Source organism: Molothrus ater, chromosome 7 (genome assembly GCF_012460135.2).
Source record: "Molothrus ater isolate BHLD 08-10-18 breed brown headed cowbird chromosome 7, BPBGC_Mater_1.1, whole genome shotgun sequence".
NCBI lineage: Eukaryota > Metazoa > Chordata > Aves > Passeriformes > Icteridae > Molothrus > Molothrus ater.
Window position 1 is genome coordinate 12691822 of NC_050484.2, and position 19997 is coordinate 12711818.

At 41.0% G+C, this 19997-nt stretch overlaps 2 protein-coding genes and 2 non-coding genes across 6 annotated transcripts; 1 reads left to right on the forward strand and 3 right to left on the reverse strand.

Annotated features, from left to right (window-relative positions):
* Positions 1 to 264: 264 nt before the first annotated feature.
* Positions 265 to 3778, reverse strand: EEF1B2 (eukaryotic translation elongation factor 1 beta 2). The gene is made up of 6 exons (XM_036386758.2): positions 3639 to 3778; positions 3332 to 3454; positions 2150 to 2273; positions 1719 to 1785; positions 943 to 1068; positions 265 to 473 (listed from the first exon to the last, which is right to left on the reverse strand). The coding sequence occupies exons 1-6, from the start codon at positions 3716 to 3718 to the stop codon at positions 319 to 321; spliced, it is 675 nt and encodes a 224-aa protein (XP_036242651.1). The 5' UTR covers positions 3719 to 3778; the 3' UTR covers positions 265 to 318.
* LOC118689204 (small nucleolar RNA SNORA41) lies at positions 1296 to 1429 on the reverse strand. Its single transcript, XR_004980583.1, has one exon. It is a non-coding gene; the product is annotated as a small nucleolar RNA SNORA41 (small nucleolar RNA).
* Positions 1858 to 1937, reverse strand: LOC118689201 (small nucleolar RNA SNORD51). Its single transcript, XR_004980580.1, has one exon. It is a non-coding gene; the product is annotated as a small nucleolar RNA SNORD51 (small nucleolar RNA).
* A 452-nt stretch (positions 3779 to 4230) lies between the features above and the next one.
* On the forward strand, positions 4231 to 18947 carry NDUFS1 (NADH:ubiquinone oxidoreductase core subunit S1). Of its 3 annotated transcripts, none has more exons than XM_036386756.2 (19): positions 4231 to 4287; positions 4873 to 4940; positions 5170 to 5261; positions 6467 to 6574; positions 7582 to 7658; positions 7744 to 7825; positions 7934 to 8064; positions 8753 to 8938; positions 10565 to 10699; positions 11100 to 11214; positions 12193 to 12338; positions 12809 to 12937; positions 13937 to 14066; positions 14552 to 14712; positions 16289 to 16443; positions 17014 to 17189; positions 17913 to 18047; positions 18244 to 18316; positions 18598 to 18947. In XM_036386756.2, exons 2-19 carry the CDS (start codon positions 4877 to 4879, stop codon positions 18687 to 18689), a joined length of 2187 nt encoding a protein of 728 aa, XP_036242649.1. In that variant the 5' UTR covers positions 4231 to 4287; positions 4873 to 4876; the 3' UTR covers positions 18690 to 18947. The 3 variants fall into 3 exon arrangements, with proteins under 3 accessions (XP_036242649.1, XP_036242648.1, XP_036242650.1); XM_036386755.2 differs by having other exon boundaries at positions 4256 to 4379; XM_036386757.2 differs by lacking the exon at positions 4231 to 4287 and adding an exon at positions 4628 to 4726.
* The last annotated feature ends 1050 nt before the right edge of the window (positions 18948 to 19997 follow it).

Here is a 19997-nt window from a genome sequence, read left to right on the forward strand (position 1 = left end):
CCCTGCTCCTTTCTCTTAAAACCCTCCCTCCCCTCCAGAGGAATCCCAGACATTTCCAAAGCAGCAATTTCCTCTGCAGATGGAAGAAGAGCATTTCAGTATTTTAAAATCATGGTCATGTTAACTCTGAAGTGATGCTCTGCTTGTGCTCCTGGATACTACAGTGAGGTGTCAGAGCAACCTTGAAATTCAGTTTTGGCTTTTACTTTATCCATTAAGAAAACCTTACATTTGTGTGCTGGATTACTCTAAGATTCTGAAACAAGCACAGACACTGCACGTTTTTTGCAACAACATTTATTCTAGGTATATCAAGACTTAAATCTTATTGAAAGCAGCTACATCCATTGATTGTACATAATCTTCAAAAGCTGTTATTCTCTCTTCCAGCATATCTGTTCCAACTTTATCATCTTCAACAACACACTGGATCTGAAGCTTTTTGATACCATAGCCAACAGGTACTAGCTTGGCTGCAAAACAAAAAACCACATTTAGTACTCCTTTATTGGTGGAATCTCTTAAAGCAATTTGCAGGAATATATAAAAACAGCCTTTGGTCCACATTATGGACCATCTAATTAACAACCCAGCATTCATTATAACTGATTGAAAAAGCTTCTTTCTGTGGACCTCCACCCCTTTCCAAACCAGCGATGTGGGCAGGTAAAGGTGTTTGTTTGCTGCATCAGGAATTGTACAGGGAGATGCAGGAAAGCAGAGCTTAAGTCCTATAGCTTTTAAAACCTGTATTTGAATCTTTACCAGCCACTGCACTAACACACCTTTTCTGACCATGTAAAGACACTGAAGTACTGCAGTTCCTCCATTACAGCTGCCTACATTTCACAGATCAGCAGTGACTCCAAGTCCCACTACTCATACTCTATCCCAAGGGCCTGCACTCTCCCTCTCCCTGCTTTGAAATCTCCCCACACTTACAAGACCCCCAGACCAAGCCATCTGCTTGAATGCTTCGGACACACTCCTCTAGTTTGGCCATGTCTGTCTCATCATCCCAAGGTTTCACATCAAGCAGGATTGATGACTTGGCAACAACAGCTGGTTCTGGGGGAAGAAAATCACCATGAAAAGATAGGCATTTTCCAAAAACTCATGAATATACTTGCAAACTGGTTTTACTAGAGCAGCTTATTTAATTTCATGAACAAGAACCTGCTCACATTGCTGTGACAGCCTCTGGTACCCACATAGATTTCTTAAGTACTGCAGCTGTATACACCTCAAGGTTCAATATGCAGATACATTATGTATACACAGATTTAAGTAGATGGCAGTGTTTGTTACAGAGGAAGTCCTTCTCAGATCATCTGAGAAGGAGCCTAATGCTGTGTAACAGTTTATTTTCCACAGAGGGAATACTGCAACTGCTACAGTTCTGAACAGTTCCAGACCAGTAGCTGTGGATTAACTTGTGTACTGCAGCAGTTTCTAAACTTTTATCTCCAGGTATGCAGAAAGCCCAGTCTCTGGAAAGAACAAGCAGGAGTGTATGAACCAGAACAAAAAGCATGTTAACACTCCTATTTGCTATGGGAAGGCTGAGCTCACTGGCAATCCAAGTGAAGCTAATTACTCCTGTCTCATTCCAGTCAAGCTGATCTATTATTATAGCTAATTAGTCTTTCTAGCCATCCTGTCCCAATGCATTAAAATTAACTCAGGCATAAAGATTAGAAAGCTCTTGGCACACATACTTTTGGATTTCTTTGATTCATACTGGGCCAGACGTTCTTCCCTCAGTTTCTTTGCTTCTTCACTTTCCTGAAAGAGAAATTTGCAGTTACAGAAAAGCACCAAACCTCCACATCTCCAAAGCACTACTAAACTGACTGGCATCTACTCAGATAAAAACAAATCATCACACCTGTCAGCCGAAAGATGGTGATTTTTTGTTTTACTCATCATGTAACCAGTCAAAGTTGGACAGTTCACCCCACACCAGCCCAGTGCTTTCTAACTTTTGAGTTTTTACCTTCCAAGCTTTCCAATTCTGCAAAGATAGCTACACTTGAGAATTGCAAGGTCAGAAATGTAAGTAATTTCAACTAGGTCAAGGTGAACATCTGTCTATGTGGTTATTTCTGAAAAGCAATAAGCAATAATAATACAAAAAGGTCACAAGTACCTCCTCATCATCAGATCCAAAAAGGTCAATGTCATCATCATCTTTGCTATCTGTGGCCGCACCTGTGGTATCCTCAACATCAGCAGGACCATATTTTCCCAAAGCCTTCTTTACTCCTGGCAAGCTGAAAGAAAAATGCAGGTATTAGGAACCTCATCAAATCTCAATATAATCATTGCCAGTTTATCAATGCACCTAGAAATGCATTTATAATGAAAAACTTGTGCTATAAAGAGCAAAAATCTAATTCTGCTACTTGAAATCAGAACTTAGTGAAAGACAGCCCCCAATGCTCCTGACATGCCAGCCAAGTAATCTGTGAATATGGGAATTGCTGTAGCTTATCAAAGCTGGTATGATCCTGCCTAGTCAAGTACATGGAGAGGAAAAGCTTTCTTGTTGGAATCCTTTATCTGCACGATATTCTGCCTAGGACGAATTACCAACTACTTGTTCGTGGGTCCCTAGAACTACTTTCACTTGTTTAAAATCTAGTAAGTTACTGAAAACACATTACTACAAGGTAACTGCTATTTTCCTATATTTTAATCGACACTTTACCCTAAAGCCTTACTCTCAACAAGACAAAGGACCAGAACTCCCTGAATTTACCTGCTCTAGCAGCTCACATAGACCTGCTATCTTACAATAATCTCATAATTGTACTGCTAATGTAAATGGCTGTTACTGAAGCCATAAAACTAGCTTTGGATTTCAGGAACCCTGAACAGTTTCCAGATACTCTGTGAAACCACTTGAGAATCTCAGTCTCCTTTAGCATTACAAAAACTTCAGAAGCGTACTGAGCCACCCACGTTTGGAAGTGTCTCCTTCGAAGAGGACTGAGGTTCAGAGGAAGCAGAGTAGCAGTACTGACCCTCCCTATGCTGTACCTTTTCAGAGAAGCCTGCAGTCTTCACGGATGTCAATACAGCACCTTTCATGAACACGTAAAACCACTAAACGAGAGATACTATTTCCTTTCATATCTCTTCGTTTCCATGTCCTTCCGTACTGCAAATCATTAATCTTGTCCTCCGTACTGACAAAGAGGTCTGGCCTGCTTCTGGAGCTGTGTGTGCTCCACAGCACAAAATGCCACGTGGTGCCACTGGAAACCAGTTTTGCTTAAACTCGAAGAAACAATTGCAACAATTTGTAGGCTTCAGAGTTTTACCATACCTTGCCTTTTGCTTTTCATAGGACTTAATGTGATTGTACCACCGGAGAGCATGGAACAATTCTGCAGGGGGCGGGCCAGCGATCGCTTCGAAGACTGCTATATCAGCCTGGGAAGGAACGTACCTGCGGAGAACGAGCCAAGTTACCTCCCCTGCTCAAGGAACACGTGGAGCAGCGGCGGCCGCCAAGCAGCGCCGCCCGTGCAGCTGCCGGGGTGACTCGGGGCCCTCCCGCGTCCCCACCGCTTGGCTCCGCCAGGCCTGACTCACGTTCCCCGCACCCCGGCACCCCCTCCGCCGCCTCTCACCCCTCGATGTAGCTCTTGTCGGCCAGGAAGTCATTGAGGACGCGGAGACCCGCGGCGGACTTCAGGTCCCCGAAGCCCATGGCGGCGGCGCGCGGCCCACACGGTGCGCCCGCCCCGACCGCCACCGCCGCGGGAAAAGGCCTCGGCGCGCCTGCGCCGGCCTTATATAGGACCGGTATCCCTGCGCGGCACTGCACGCCGATGTATTCCTCCGCGAGAGCAAGCCGCGAGGTAGCTCCTCACGGATCGACTGCTGCAGCGCAAGGCGGGGAGCGGACGGGACACCAGGGGTGCGGGAAGGGGTCGAAGTAATAAAAATGGGGCTGACTATAAACCCGAGGAAGGTTTGCGGCATTATACGGGCTTTGTAACATTGTACTGTCGCCACACCCCGCCCTGCTGGCCAAGCGGAAGTTGCCGGAGTTGAGCGAAGAAAGAGGCGGAAAGGGACGGAAACTGCCGAGGGAGGGCAGTGCGTGTGACGGTGGCCGAAAAGGCTTTGGGCTAGCGGCGGAAATTACGCGCGTCATCGTTCGCCTATAGCTTGCCGGAAATACCCGAAGTAGTTCGCTCCGGAGGTTGCCGAGCGCGGACTGTCCTTTACGGAGATTGCCGAAGAAGGCTCCGGAGATAGCCGAAGGAGGCTGAGGTCAGTGGCGGAAAGGCCCGAGGCCGCCGCCGCAGAGGCCTTGGCGGAGCGCAGCCGTCCCGCGGCGCCGCCGCCCGCCCGTCCCGCGCCAGGTAACGGCGGTGCCGCCGCGGGTGGCTCGGTGCGCGCGGGTGCCGCTGCCCCGGGCGCCTCCGCCGCCGCCGCTCCCGGTGTCCTTGACGGGCCGGGCGGCGGGCTGGGGGCTGCCCGGCGGGCGGCGGCGCCTCCAAGGTGACCCCCGCGCCGGGTAGCGCGGTCGCCCGCCGTGCCCTCGGCCCCGGGGACGGCGGCACTGGGCCCGCCGCCGCCGAGCTGCGCTGTCCGGCCCGTGGGGGAGCGGGGCCGGGCCGGCGCTCCGCTGCAAGCGGAGAGGCCGCTCAGTGACACCCTATGTGTGATGTATAGATTGGTAGAGAATCGTATCTTGCGTTTGGAGGAGGTAACTCACCGTCCCATAACTGTACATATAGGCGTGCATACGTGCATCCTTTGCAACTGGGGGAGAAGTTTTTACTCTGCCGGTTTAAAACTCGCCAGCAAACATCTGAACTGATAACAACAGTGCTGTTTTCTCTCTTACCAAAGCATCATGTTCCGACTGCTTGCTGTCCCCAGGACCTTAGCTGGGGTCACCCAGTCCTCCAGAGTATGTGGTAAGTGTAGTTTATATCTGGGTCTCTGGTGATAAATTTATGTGCATTTGTTTATTGAAGGGCACATATGCGAACGTACTTTGCAGGCTAAGGGCTTCTGTGTTGCACTCTTGGTAGAATTGGGATTTTATCAGCACTCTATATAGAGAAAATCAGGAGTGGGGGTCTGATGGTTTCCATCTAGCAGTAAGTGAAAGTTGATTTTGTTTTCTTTTTCCGTGTCCTTCAGGGCGTACAACTGCAACAGCGGCCAGCAACCAAATAGAGGTGTTTGTGGATGGCCATCCTGTATTGGTGAACCCTGGAACTACTGTCCTGCAGGTGTGGGGAGTGGCATTCTCAATGTTCTGCAACTTCCCATCTCGCTTCTTGGCAGCATTTTCTGTTCCATACAGCAAAAAGCCACCTGTCTTTACATTGTTTCTTGCAATTCTTTAGGGGTATTTTGATTGACTGTGATGCAATTTCAAGTGACAGAAATCCTTGGAAGAATTCAGTGTTTGAAAAAGAAAAATATGACATGGTTGCTTGAAAGAAGATGCATGCAGCATCAATCCCAGCTGCAAAACTTTATTTAATGCGATAACAGACTTCAATAAATTCTGGTTGAACTTCTGTCTCCAAACACTACGTGACCTTACAGTCTTTCAGAACCTGTACATTTTGTATCTTATTACAGTGTGTCTTGGGTAAATGAGGGATTGTCTACTTTTAGTTATTAGTTGTTGTGATTCAGAATGCTCGTCCTTAGCTGCTTTTATTATTCTTGGTGTGGGAAGAAAGGGACCTGGATCTCCCAGCCTGTACCTCAGTACGTTGTTACTTTTCAGGTTAAAATTTCAAGTAAAGCTTTTTTTAAGAAGCCATTAAATGAGGATATGGTATAATGGGTTAGAACATTAAAATACACAATACAGTGGTATTTCTTCTGGCAGGCATAGCTATAATGCTGTAGCCTGGATCCCATTAGCTGTGGGGGTTTTATGCAGGAAAGGCTGTTTTCATCTGGTCTCTGGAAATCTGTTGGCTCTGTCCCCCTGTCTCTTCTTATGTCATGTTGTCTTTGAGTTTGGGGTCTATTGAAGATTGACTGTGCTGGAGTACCTTTATACAGAGGATCTGTTTTGTTGCATTATCAGAAATCATTATGCTTATGGTTTTCAATTTTTATTTTGATGCACTTTCTGTAAAGAGTGTATGTGTTCTTAAAAAAGTAATTTGTATTGCTAGTGCCCTGTTGCAGAGAATTCTCTCTATTATTGGAGGAAAGAATGAAACAGAGGTCAGTTAGTTTTTCTAACCTTTCTAAAGGTTAGAAAAATTATATTTGTAATTGATATCCTGACATTTTTTTGCCTTGTCACAATTTTTTATTTATGGTCACTTCTTAAAATGAAAGGTCAAAGTGCACTCTGTTCTTGAGCACTGACAGTGGTACTCTTTGAGAAGCTGTATAGTGTTTTCTGAGGTGGAAATGAAAAGTCTAACTAAGATTTAATTTTCCTTTGTTTCTTATTTTTTGCTAGGCCTGTGAAAAGGCTGGAGTTCAGATACCTCGTTTTTGTTACCATGATCGTCTGTCTGTCGCTGGAAACTGTAGGATGTGTCTTGTGGAAATAGAGAAAGCTCCAAAGGTATTGTTAGTGTTTCATAGGAATTGCAATATGGAATATGCAATACAGAATTCAGTAGGAATTTTTTGCTGTGCTTGGGCCTAGTTTAAATCTTGTAAGTAATTGTTTTCATTATCTTGGAGCTGAGCATTTGATAGCTGTGTTGCTGTTAGATGCATTTTATGCTTTGTAGTTCAAGCTTCAGCACATTTTCATCTGGAGCTACATAAATAATAAGCTTCAGATGCTGCATGAATTTAGTTGTAGGATTAGCAGGTTCATTCTAAGGAAAGATTGCAGTTAGTAGTTTATATTTTAATGCATTGATATCTGTTGTGAAATAGTTGATTTCAGGAGTGAACACTGTCTTCAGCAGTACTAAGAAATCTATGCACATTCTTTTGGAGTTCAGTCTTGGATTACACATTTATACTCACACATAAAATTTTTTAACTCACCCCAACTTCAATTCCATAGTTTGAGCTTTGTGTCCCTGGATATGTTGGGTTATCACTAAAGGTGGAAGTCATGATGTGATTGAAAAGTAAGAGGGATTTGTTTACAGAGTGGGAGTTTTTGTTACTCTTGCAGTAATCTTGAGAAGAATTTTATTCCAAGACTTTATACAAGCTTTGTGCAAATAAATGTCTTGTAAATGATTCATACTCTGAATTTCAGTTCTAGAGGTTTTTTAGATGTCTGCTGAAGCTCTTTCATTTGCATTGTATCTATTACAACTGACATTCTTAATGCTGTAACTGCTCAAATTGGGACTGGAAATTGTAGAATTTTATATTTTGAATAAATCATAACTCATTTTACCTTTTTATATAGCAGATTATTAACAAATATGGCTTCTAGTGACTTTATCAGTTAGACTCTTTAGACTCTTTTTTTTTTCCTTGCAGACCTCTTTATTTCTATTTAACAGATACCTGTGTTAGAATTGTGGGGGAGGAGATGGGGGTTTGTGCCCATGCTGAGAAGAAATACATTGTGTTCATGCTTGCTTTTTATGGTGATTGCAGCCAGTTGCTGCTTGTGCCATGCCAGTTATGAAGGGCTGGAATATACTGACAAACTCTGAGAAGTCCAGGAAAGCAAGGTACCTTTCTTTTAGCCTCTTTGACTGATTGGTTGTTGACGATGAGAATGATGTTGACATTAACTTCATTCTCTGAACCTAACAGAGAGGGTGTAATGGAGTTTCTGCTGGCAAATCACCCACTGGACTGTCCTATCTGTGATCAGGGTGGAGAATGCGATCTACAGGTACAACATCCAATTAAATTATGTAGACTTATATATAATGCTCTTGTCTTGGGTGAGGTTGTGCTTTCCAGCAGCCTGGATATGTGTGTCTTCTATTGTCTGTTGTAGGACCAGTCAATGATGTTTGGCAGTGATAGGAGCAGATTTAGAGAGAGCAAACGTGCTGTGGAGGACAAGAACATTGGCCCCTTAGTGAAAACCATCATGACTCGGTGTATACAGTGCACTCGATGCATCAGGTAAAGTCCTTCACTTTCACTCAGGAGAGTACTAAGCAGGCATACTTGTGTCAGTTTCTTACTAGTGAAAAAGAAACCCCATGAGGGGTAGTCAGTTTTTTTAAAATTTATTTTCTGATTGTACTTAAAAATTTTATTTCTGTTAGTGACTGATAGCTGGTTTCCTGGAGCTACCAGACAGGAAATAGAGAAAGATGGCCAGTGCATGAAAGTGAAATCAGTATTCTGCAAGGCAGAACTGGTTCCATGGTGTTGGTGCCAGGATGGATATGTGACTTCCTCAGCCACAGTTGTAAGATTTATTTATTTTTGATAGCCTCTGGTAGCTATATTTATATTGTTCTGTAGCCCTGAGATGCTGTACTGGCCAACTTGAGCCAGATGGGAAACAGTACTATGTACCCAACTAGTTCTAGAAAGAACTTGTTACTTAGGAGTAATCTTGGACTCAGCTAGTGTAATACAGTGAGTATTGAACTGCTGTGTTTTTGTGTTTTGATACACCTCCCCCTAGTTTTTGTAGCCCTTTCTGAATGAAATTCTTCAGATAGTCCTGTATGTGATGGTGCTGACAATGCACCTAAACAATTGTTTTCTTCTTTCAGGTGTATGAACTAATGTTTTATCTTAAGAAAATGAGATGAGGGCTGAAAAATGTTGTGTTGCTCCTTCTTTGTGCACCCACCAGGTTTGCTAGTGAGGTTGCAGGGGTAGATGACTTGGGAACAACCGGAAGAGGAAATGATATGCAAGTTGGTACTTACGTTGAGAAAATGTTTATGTCTGAGTTATCAGGAAATATTATTGACATCTGCCCAGTTGGTGCTCTTACCTCCAAGCCATATGCCTTTACTGCACGCCCATGGGAGACAAGGTAGGTGTCTTAACTCCTGCTGAAGACACAGCTTTCTCTGTTTGTTGTACGCTTTATCTTAGAATATGTCCATCTGTGATACCAAGGGTTTTCTCTGGTTTTTATTTTCTGCGTTTTTGTTGTAGACTTTTCCATAGACTGAATCTAACACAAATTTTGTTACTTACAGCTTATTTAAGAAAAGGAAGGACATTATAGTTTGCATTATAGTTTGTTCTTCCCTTAATTTTACTCTAAAATGTTTTGGACTTGTAGGTTGTGCTGATTGCTTAGTAAGAGATGCATATAAAGGAAAATACAAATTCATTTACTCACTAATTGTTGAGGATATTATTTAAAATATCTTGTGCAACTAAGCTTTTCAGCCTCAGAGCAGATCTCTGTGTGATTTTCTTAAGTAGTTGTTTAACCCTAAACAAGACCTGAAACACATTCAGGGGACAGAATCACAGAACATTAAGGATTGGAGTGGACCTTGAAGATCATCTAGTCACAACCACTCCTGCCATGGGCAGGGACACCTCTCACTGGATCAGGTTGGTCAAGACTTTATCCAGCCTGGCCTCGAACATAGGAACATGCTGGTTTGACCATCCCAGTGATATTCAAAATCCCCAGAGCTGTTGTAAGTAGTCTGGAGGAGCAGGGGAAGGCGCAGGGAGGTGTCTCCCCACAGATGGCTCTCCGGGAAGGCGGAGGGTGTAGTTACCAACCGTGTCCGCTGGACGGCGCCAAAGCACGGAGCGGCAGCGGTGCTGAGTGCGAGAACCGGCTCGGTCTCTCCAGCAGCGATTTCGTCCTATCATAGACGAGTGGCACTCCGTGACAGAATGACATCCTTAACCCACCTTCAAGAGATGATAAACAGCAAACAAGGAACACATGCAGACAGCAAGGTGTTACATACCACAGCTCTGAGAACGTGTGCAGCAACTCCTGAGAGCAGCACCTATTAAACTAGTACAATGGGCACTTAGAACAAATTTGTTTTCACACTCTCTGGTCAGATCTGTTGTTCCTTCAACTCTTTGTGCCCCACACTGGATGCTTTAAAAGACTGTTGTGATTTAACTCAGCAGGCAGCTAAATACCACCTTGCCAGTTGTTCATTTCAGCCCCCCATGTGGCATAAGAGAGAGAAAATGGGGGGGGGGGAGAAATGTAAAATTTGTGGGCTGAAATAAGACAGTTTAATAGGACAGAAGAAGAAAATTACAATAATGATAAAAGAATTAGAATGTTCAAAGCAAGTGAGGCACACTGCAATTGCCCAGCAGCAGCCCCCAGCCAGCTTTCCCCCTCATTCACATGCTGAGCTTGTTGCTGTGTGGTGCAGAACATTCCTTTGGCCTGTTGGGGTCAGCTGTCCTGCCTGTGTCCCCACAGCTTCTTGTGCCCTGCAGCCTCCTTACTGGTGGGAGAAGCTGAAAAGTCCTTGATGTGGTGTAAATGTTGCTTAGCAACAACTAGAACATCCCTGTGTTATCACACTACTCTCACCCTAGATCCAAAATACATCTCTATACCAGTTACTGGGAAGAAAATTGTCTATATTCAGGCCAAAAATAAGACACTGGCTGCTTATATATGAAAGACTGAAAGTGGTTTATTTGTTCTTCTAAACAGGAAGGTAGAGTCAATTGATGTTCTTGATGCAGTTGGAAGCAACATTGTAGTGAGCACGAGAACTGGAGAAGTGATGAGGATTTTGCCAAGGCTGCATGAAGATATCAATGAGGAATGGATATCTGACAAAACCAGGTGTGTGGATGTGCTTGTGCCCACGTGTGCCCATGTGCACGCAATAAAGGCACAGTGTGGAGAACCAGAAATGCGCACAGTAGCACTGACTTTGGTATTCAGCTGGTAGTATTGTAAAGCTACAGTGAAGAAGAATAATTGTAAAATTATGTTTTTTAATTCTATAATTGAAGTTGCCAAGTTTTCTAATGTTCTGATTTTTGTAACATTTTTTCACGGTAACTTCTATTTCTATTACTGATCATTTTCCAAGTTTTTGAGAAGGAAAAGTTAAACTTTCAGGGGAAATATTTCTTGGTTTTCTCTTTTCTAAAAGCCTGCAATTAGAAAACTCACTCACAGAATTATACACAATTATCATTGTCTTTGCTCTTTAATGATATTTTTGGTGTTCACTTAGGTTTGCTTATGATGGTCTGAAGCGTCAGAGACTTACTCAGCCAATGGTCAAAAATGAGAAAGGAGTATTTGTTTATGCCTCATGGGAGGATGTATTACCTCGTGTTGCTGGCGTGGTAAGAGCAGTTTTCAATATAAGTAGTCTAAAATTAATTTCTAAAACTGGATGTAGTACAAATATTAATATCAAATTAATTCTATTTAAAAGGATTTTTTCTTTAATGTTAGAGGGGAACCATTGTGTTTCCCCTTAAATGTCTTATTTTGACTAATATTTCCTCTTTCGTGGATTGGACCTTTTAAAGAACTTTTTCTTATCATGATTTCATTTGGAGCATTGGGAGAGAAATTACTTTTATTTAAATAGGAAAGTAAACTCTTTCTCCAGAAATTTAGGAGGAAGCAATTTCCCCAAATACTCTGACCTATCTGAAGACATCTTTAAATTTATTTAAACTGTGATGTCACCACTTTTGCCATCAAAGACATTGAGTCTGTATTACTTATATCTGAATTGTACTTTCCTCAGTGCTTTCGCTGTGTGGTGATTGATTCTGCAGCTCAAATGAAGTGCTGCATGACTGCTCTGGATTTTGATTAAAAATTTTATGTGGGTGAAATAGAATTGAATAACTGTAATTGAACTTTCCTCAAGGATGTTTTTGTCCATTGTACAGTAGCAGGGTTCGTTACAAAAGTTATTTCTTCTCAGATAGTACCTTTAAGTTTACTACCAGAGCTTGTGTTATGGAAGTTTGTATTCTGTCTGCACTGTGGCTTCGTTAAAATAAAAACATTCACCAACCTTCCTCTCTCACCACACCAAATGAGAATTAGCTACATCTGAGTGATAACTCAAGTGGGAGAGACCTGCATAGAATACAGAGACCTCTTCTTTGCTTATCATGAGTTCTGAAGGAGCTGGAGCTGCTGCCTGGCAGGAATCAGACATCACTGATCAGTTGGTGCTACTCCAGGCGAGCAGTAGCACTCTTGGCTTTGGCATGCTCTAAATAACAAATATTTACCTGGACTAAATAAGAATTTGTTTCAGTGGTTTCTTTTGTTTATGTTTATGCTTCCTTTCTCTGCAGCTCCAGTCAGTGGAAGGTAAGGATATAGCAGCAGTTGTAGGAGGGCTGGTGGATGCAGAAGCACTAATAGCTCTGAAAGACCTACTGAATAGACTGAATTGTGATACACTCTGCACTGAAGAGATCTTTCCTACTGCTGGAGCTGGGTAAGAGGCAATGTCTGTCTATAATTAGTATGTTAATATCCAGTCTGCAGATCATCTCATGGCAATATTCTGAAATAGCAGGAATAACAATTGGTAATGCATTAGCAGGATTTATTTGAATTTACAGTCCTCACATACAGAGAGTATTTATGGATTGTGAGTTGATTTGTAGTCTCTACTCCAGCAGGGGTTGCACACTTACCCCATGTGGTACTGAATGTACGGCTGCTGCAGTTTGAGTCAGTCACTGAAAGCCAGTTACACTCTGTTGTGAGCTGGATAAGTTAGTCTGTTTCTATTTGTGGTGTGAAAACTTTAGTACATTTATGAATAGTAATTTGGATTGAGAAATCTTTTCTTTGTCTTTTCCTGAGATGAAAAAGCATTTTGAGCATTTACAGTCTTTACTATTGCTTCTTTCCTTCCCTCTACTGAATTCTTATTCTCTTTCTTACATCTTTTTGTTATAGCACAGATTTACGCTCTAACTACCTGCTGAATACCAAGATTGCTGGGGTGGAGGAGGCAGATGTCCTCCTTCTGGTTGGCACCAATCCACGCTTTGAGGCACCGCTCTTTAATGCTAGAATTCGAAAGAGGTTCGTGTTCCTTGGTGGTGAATAAGCACGTGAATCCATCTGGATTTGATACGGTGCTCGGCTGGAGCTGCAGGCAGTAACTTGAGAGCATTCATTCAGATGGGATCGATGGATTTAGTTCACCTTTTAGTAAAGGGAATGGTGATTTATGTGTGGAAAAAGGGTAGTACCCTGTAGTGTAGAGCTAGTTCATTCTCACTTTGACATTTTACATTAAGTTCACCTACTCAGACATTTATTCATTTGTTACATTACACAGATACCTCAGATTTTCTGTTTTATAGAAGTCTGTTAAAGCATATTCCTTAAAGATTTATTTTCAGCATCAGTTTATTGCTTTTTGCACTGTAACAAATCAGATGTGCTGAGTTTAGAAGCCATCATTCCAGTTTAACATTTTCTTTGCCAAGTAGTGTGGCTTTAACAAACTTTTGAACATAGCTAATTCAATTTTAATAAGATATATCAGTACAAGGCAAATGAGGTCTGTAAAAGCTCTGTCCTTCTTAATGCTGGGATCTTTGAAAGTACATGATTTTAAACAGTAATGGCATTGAAATTTTGAAAGGAGAAAATGCAGTGAGACTTTTGAATGTGTATTTTCATTTACTTTTATAAGTCTGTGCCATGAGAAGCTGCAAAAAAGAAAAAAATTCTAACCAGCTAAATTTTTCTGCGTTTATCCAAGAAATAAGTAGATTTCTAAAACTGAATTGGCAGAAGCTTGGGGGGAGGAGCGAATTGAGTTCGAATTGAGCACATAAGGTGTGTTGCTGTACTGTTTCTGGAGTATATCTAGAGAAATAATCTTTCTAAAAAACCTAGAGGCTTGCTTGACAGACAGAATAAAGCTAAACTGCATCTTACCAAAACAATGAATGCCATTTAAATTCCTTTGCAATCCTATTTTATGTCACTGCTGAAGTTCTAATTAGTGGCTTTGATTGGGTAAAACTCTGTATTTCTTTAATTTTTATAAAATGTGTGTTGTATTTTCAGCTGGCTTCACAATGACTTGCAAGTGGCCCTTGTCGGCTCTCCTGTGGATCTGACCTACAGATATGAACATCTGGGAGAGTCCCCACAGATACTTCTGGAGATTGCTTCTGGCAAGCATGCCTTCTCCAAGGTACACAGAACTTAAGAGTGTGACTGTTAAATTCCACAGGTATTGAGTAATAATCTGAATTCCCCAGAGACAGATTTGAAGAAAAGTACCATCTTGTAGATGGGGTTATTTGTTTTTAATCAAATGCAGAGATGATGTAATGATTAGTGTGCACCAAGTATGTATAAACTGTGTAATATATTCAGGTGTGTAAAACTTTGCAGTGCAGGAAACTCCTGGGATATTTCTTGACATAAAACAGGCTGTTCAGGTGCTGCTGTTTCCACTAAAATGTGTGGTTATTGAGTGTACAGTTGTGTACTGACAAGGTAGTTTCCTGCTTACAGCAGTTTCTCTTGGCTTTATCTCTAAGTGAAACAATGGCCATTTTGGAACTGTAGGTTTACATGGAAGACTTAAGGAGAAATCAGGAATTTATTACATTATCTGTCCCAAGAATTGTCTTTGTAGCTGTGGAATGAATTTCTGGTTGTTGGCTTGCACAGGTCCTCGACAATGCCAAAAAGCCAATGGTGGTGGTGGGCAGCACAGCCCTGCAGCGCAGTGACGGAGCTGCCATCCTCGCTGCTGTTTCCACCATTGCACAGAACAGCAGGGCCACGAGTGGTGCTGGTGCTGATTGGAAGGTCATGAACATCCTACACAGGTTTGCTTAAAAACTTTTTGGGAGAGCTTGCTTGCACATTGGGCTACACAGGTAACCACAATGTATGTGTACAGATTGCTTCGTGTACACATAAGCAGCCTTTTGGGTTAAAACCTGAAGGGAATGTAAAAACTAGAAATACAAGGTAGCAAAACTTCTTAATAAAAATGGGTTCCTTGACCCATGTTTAAATTCTTTGACGTGTTTAAATTCTACATTTGAATATCATAAATTAATAGAATTTCAATTTCTAGATTTAGACATGGAATATAAGAGGGCTTAATAAATGTGTGGTTATTGAGTGTACAGTTGTGTACTGACAAGGTAGTTTCAGTACCACAGCAGGATGCACAGCAGACCAGTGTCACTTGCTAAATGACTGCATTTTATCTAGAGGAAGAAAAACAAAATGGCAAGAGTATTTAAATAATATGGTTTCTTTGTTTGGGTTTTTCTAATACTCCTTTTACTGTGCTGCTTCTCAACTGAATAGTTAACAGAAATGCTTCAAAGATTTCCATTTGAGAGCTTTTAATCTTAGCTATTCAGTTGGTCAGGATATTACTCCTTTTAATAGACAACTTCTCTTTCTAAAATTCTGTGAAATTGACCATCTCTGTAAAGGAAAAATTATTTCACCGAATGTAATGGCTCTCAATTCTGGAGACTCAAAAAATTTCTTCTGCCAAAAGCAGCCTCACTGATGTAAAAATAGTATAGTTAGAGCAGGGCTTGGGCCTCTGAAGGAAACTCGAATATAACATTCTGCTGCTGAAACTGAAATATTTAGTACCAAAATAATGATGAGTTAAAGAACACTCATGATACAAGTGTGGTTTGGCAGTCTTTCATGTTGACTTCTATACTTCTGGTGCACCATCCGTTCAACCTTAAGTGTAAAAAGCAACTTAACTTACTGAAACCTCTCTGTCTGACTGTGTCAGACAAGATGAGTTACATTGGAAGGTCTGTACTCTAGAGAGAATCTTTTTTCTTTTAAATAAGACTGGCACCTGATTATGGAGGATTATGCAAAACTGTTGCTTTGGAAAAGGAAGACTGCAAGAAAATGGAATTATTAATTCATTCTTTTAAAAGTATTTTTATGTGTGAATAAATGAATAGTGATGAAATTGTGGCCTTAAGTCTTTGATGTTTTTGAGTAGCTGATGGCCCCAGTCTTTCATGTTCCATATGAGTGCCCTAAATTAAAGGCCTGATGAGTTCCATTCATAGCTGAAATGTCATCTGGAGCATCAAGCTTCACCAGTGAGCTGCCTGCTGCCTGCCACTAGGTCCCGACTTTCAATATCTGACTTTATTTTTGCTATCCCATCTTAAATAGGTGAGATTCCTTGTGAAAACTTTAAATGGTGTCAGCTTGTCAAAATGCAAAACTAACTCGATACTCTGTCTAAAATTTCAGCTGCCTTTGAGCTTCATGTTTGTCTTGTTACTATTAGGAACCTCTTGTATAGTTTCAAAATATTTAGTCAGAAAAATAAGTTAGGTCTGTTCTGATGGGAGAGGGAGAATTCTGAAATTATTTAAAGTCATGATGTATTTGTTCCTACAGGGTTGCAAGCCAAGTCGCTGCTTTGGACCTGGGTTTCAAACCAGGAGTGGAGGCAATTAGGAAAAGTGCTCCCAAAGTATTGTATCTCTTGGGAGCAGATGCCGGTGCTATAACACGTCAAGACTTGCCAGAGTACTGTTTTATCATCTATCAAGGTAATTAGTAGATGTAAATTAAGAAATGTTGCTATCTTAATAGTTGGAGAAAAAGCATAAACAGTGGCATAAATCCCTTTGAGGAATTTTTGTTTTCTGCCAGGAAAGGGAACTTCTAACATAACTGAGATACTGGTTACCTATTTCTTAGGTAAAGATGGGAAACTATTGATGAGTAATGAGGGAATATAAACCAGTATAGGACTTCTGAAATATAGCTTCAGAGCTGGCAGACAAAACAGCATTAGTTTCCAGCTGTTCTGTCATACCAAAACATGATCTTACATTAATCTAAGAATCCTTGCTCCAAGAACCCCCCCAAATCTGAGTGACTATAGAGACTGAAATACCATTTACTCCTGTTTGTTCCATTCATTCTTCCCAGAGTATTAGCCAAGTAAGACCTCAGAGCAGCCAGCCTCCTGGGCTTCAGATTACTGGCTAAGCAAAACTTAGAAAATCCTTTTTTTTCTGGGAACACACAAATTCTGTCTTAGTAAAGTATTTCTTTTTATTTTGACTTACTTCTGTCTCATGGTTGTGTACTGTTTCCTCTTTCTATGTATTTAGGGCATCATGGGGATGTGGGAGCTCCCATGGCTGATATTATTCTCCCAGGAGCAGCATATACAGAGAAAGCAGCCACATATGTGAATACTGAAGGTCGGGCCCAGCAGACAAGAGTAGCAGTAACACCTCCTGGGATGGCAAGGGAAGACTGGAAAATTATTAGAGCTGTCTCTGAGGTACTGTTGCTGTTATAAGTTACTTCTAATAAAAGTATACTGAGAGGTTAAGTTCCTTTTTGTAAACATTTTCCAATGTGAAAAAAAGGTAGATTTTCAGGAAAACATGTAGTTTTAAGAAGTAATGTTCTGTATTGAATCCTGGGTTAATTCTGTAAGTTTAATCATACTGTTTCCCTTTTGAAGATAGTTCTAATGTTGCAGTTGCTGTATACTGTTGGAATGCGTAATGGGTGAAGGTTTTCAAATTTTAAAGGTCTTTGTGAAGTGCTTTAGAGGAAGCTGGTGGGAGCATGCAGTTTCTTGCTTTTTAGAAAGAAAAAAGCATAGACCAGGATCTGGTATCATTAGATATGAGGTCAAATATATGCTCACTACTTAGAGGGAACAAGATGCATTGATAATTTCATTAACTTTTATCTCATTTGGTGGTAAGCTAAGGAAAATGCAAGTATGGAAGGAGACAAGTGCTTCCTTTTGTTTTTATCCTTTGTATAGCTAACAGGACAGCCTGGTTTTTAACAGGGGGAAGTGTTGGCTATGTAGGCATCAGAGACCCAACAGAACACTGACTTCGCTTCAGTTTGTGCATTCTAACTGCCTGTGTTTTCAGGAGTGTAGACTTTTCCTTATTTTACTTTAGAGATGTTAATGGATTGGTAATCTAAACCACTGTGAGTTAAATCCCTAGAGTTGATGGCATTTCTTTCTGTGATCTCTCAGCTGGCTGGTCTGACCTTGCCTTACGAGAACCTCGATGAAATACGGAAGCGTTTAGAAGAAGTATCGCCCAATCTGGTTCGATATGATGACGTGGAAGAAGCAAACTACTTCATCCAGGCAAATGAGTTGGCAAAGGTAAGCAAAACTGAAGCGCCTTGGCATGATTTAGTGCTGTTATATAGCATAATGCCTTTTTGAAAAATCTTCATATGTGATACAAGGAGCATTTTTTGACCTACACTGAATGCACTTAATGCAGAATTCACTAAATAAATGCTTTGGTAACAAGCTCCTATCACAGAGGTGACTTTCTTTTCCTTTCTTACCACAGTTAGCAAAGCAACAGCTTCTTGCTGATCCTCTTGTTCCACCTCAGCTCACAATAAAAGACTTCTATATGACAGGTATGTATAGAATGGTCTTTCCATTCTGAAATCAGAACATTTTACTTAGCTTTACAGTAAGGTTCTTATGATTCGTTTAAAGCTTTCCACTAAGATACATAGGATTTGAGTCTTTTGAAGAAACAAAATTTTTTAGTAAAATTATTTGGAATTTACATAAAGCACAGACTGTATTTTCAACTAAGTGATTTTATTTATCCTCTTTGTATCCAGTCTTATAATAAATTTATTTTGTCTTGTGTCTGTGCACTGACATGTTTGGATATTTATTTTTTTTACAGATTCTATCAGTAGAGCATCGCAGACAATGGCCAAGTGTGTGAAAGCTGTTGTTGAAGGTGCCCATGCAGTAGAAGAGCCATCCATCTGCTAGAGACAAATCAGACTTCCACCACCTTCTTCTAGGTTTTTCTTGCAGTTAACTGCTGTGACTGATACATTTTTTCCAAAATCTTGACAGGCCGTTATATTTTTTTTCCTTCCTTCATTCACATTTTCATCGCTTCATATAGCCCCATCATACTATAGGACTGTTGTGTCTGAGGGAACATGCAGCACTCAACTTAGTGTACCCAGAGGCAGGGTACATGATGATTGTATACAAATAAATTATAAATACCAAGCCACCCCATTACCTGTGTAATTCATGTAGTTCATGCTTCTTCCATGAAACGAATTCAGTAAGCAACTCAGTAAATTTTGATTTTCTAGGAAGGGGTTTACATAGCAAAAATACTAGATTGGCACTTCCTTCCAGAGTATCCAGGTATGTTAATATTAAACCCTGGTCAGGATGTAAGCATGCTATTTTTGTAATGTACTTTTAAAGCAAGTTGTCCCTCATACCTGGTTTATGCCAATGTTCAGACCTATCTCTGCTCTGGATACTTGTGTGTTTCTTCATTTAGTTTCAGTTGAGACTACTCTTGGAGGAAATACAAATCATTTTGATGTTGTGGAAAAAGAAGCAGTCTTCACACAGCTTCCTCATACTGAACTGCTTTAAAATTAGCAGAAAGACTAAAGGCCTTTATACCAGTTCAAATACAGAAAGAAATTCTCAGAATAGTTTCTCTGTGCATTGATCTTTATATAGCAAAGTGGGGGAAGGGGTTGTGTGTGGTAATTTTGGTTGGGTGGTTGGGAGTTTTTTATGCTCTAGAATAACTTCAGAACAGTGACTCTCTCCTCTGTATTATGCTGGTTAATGTAAATTTGGAAGAAGGATAACTTCCTTTTCAACTGGCTACTAAAGTTCAGTGTAGTTCTTCTAGGAATTGTGAAAATGGGAACAGTACCATAAAGCCATCACTTCCAACTGTATTATTTGAAAAAAAAAAAGTGTTAATTTTGCATGAGGAAAAGCTACACTATTCAGTGTAGAATAATACTGAGTGTATGGGGATGCTGCTGTAGAAGTCTTAGTTTTATAAAATTCCTTTTTTCTTCCATGCTTAAAATTTTTCAGTAACAAACACATAACTTTTTAAAACACTGTTTTCCTTTTGCCCAGGAAGAAGACTCTTCCTGGTTATCCTGGTATATCACAGTGTCCTCACAGGAGTTAAGTGTTCAGTGTTGGACTTGGTTTTACTCAGCCTGCCATCTCCAGTTACCAACAGGGACAGGGTCAGTTCTCGTGGTGGTACAGAAAAGGGTAACTGTTCATTTTACTGAGGTA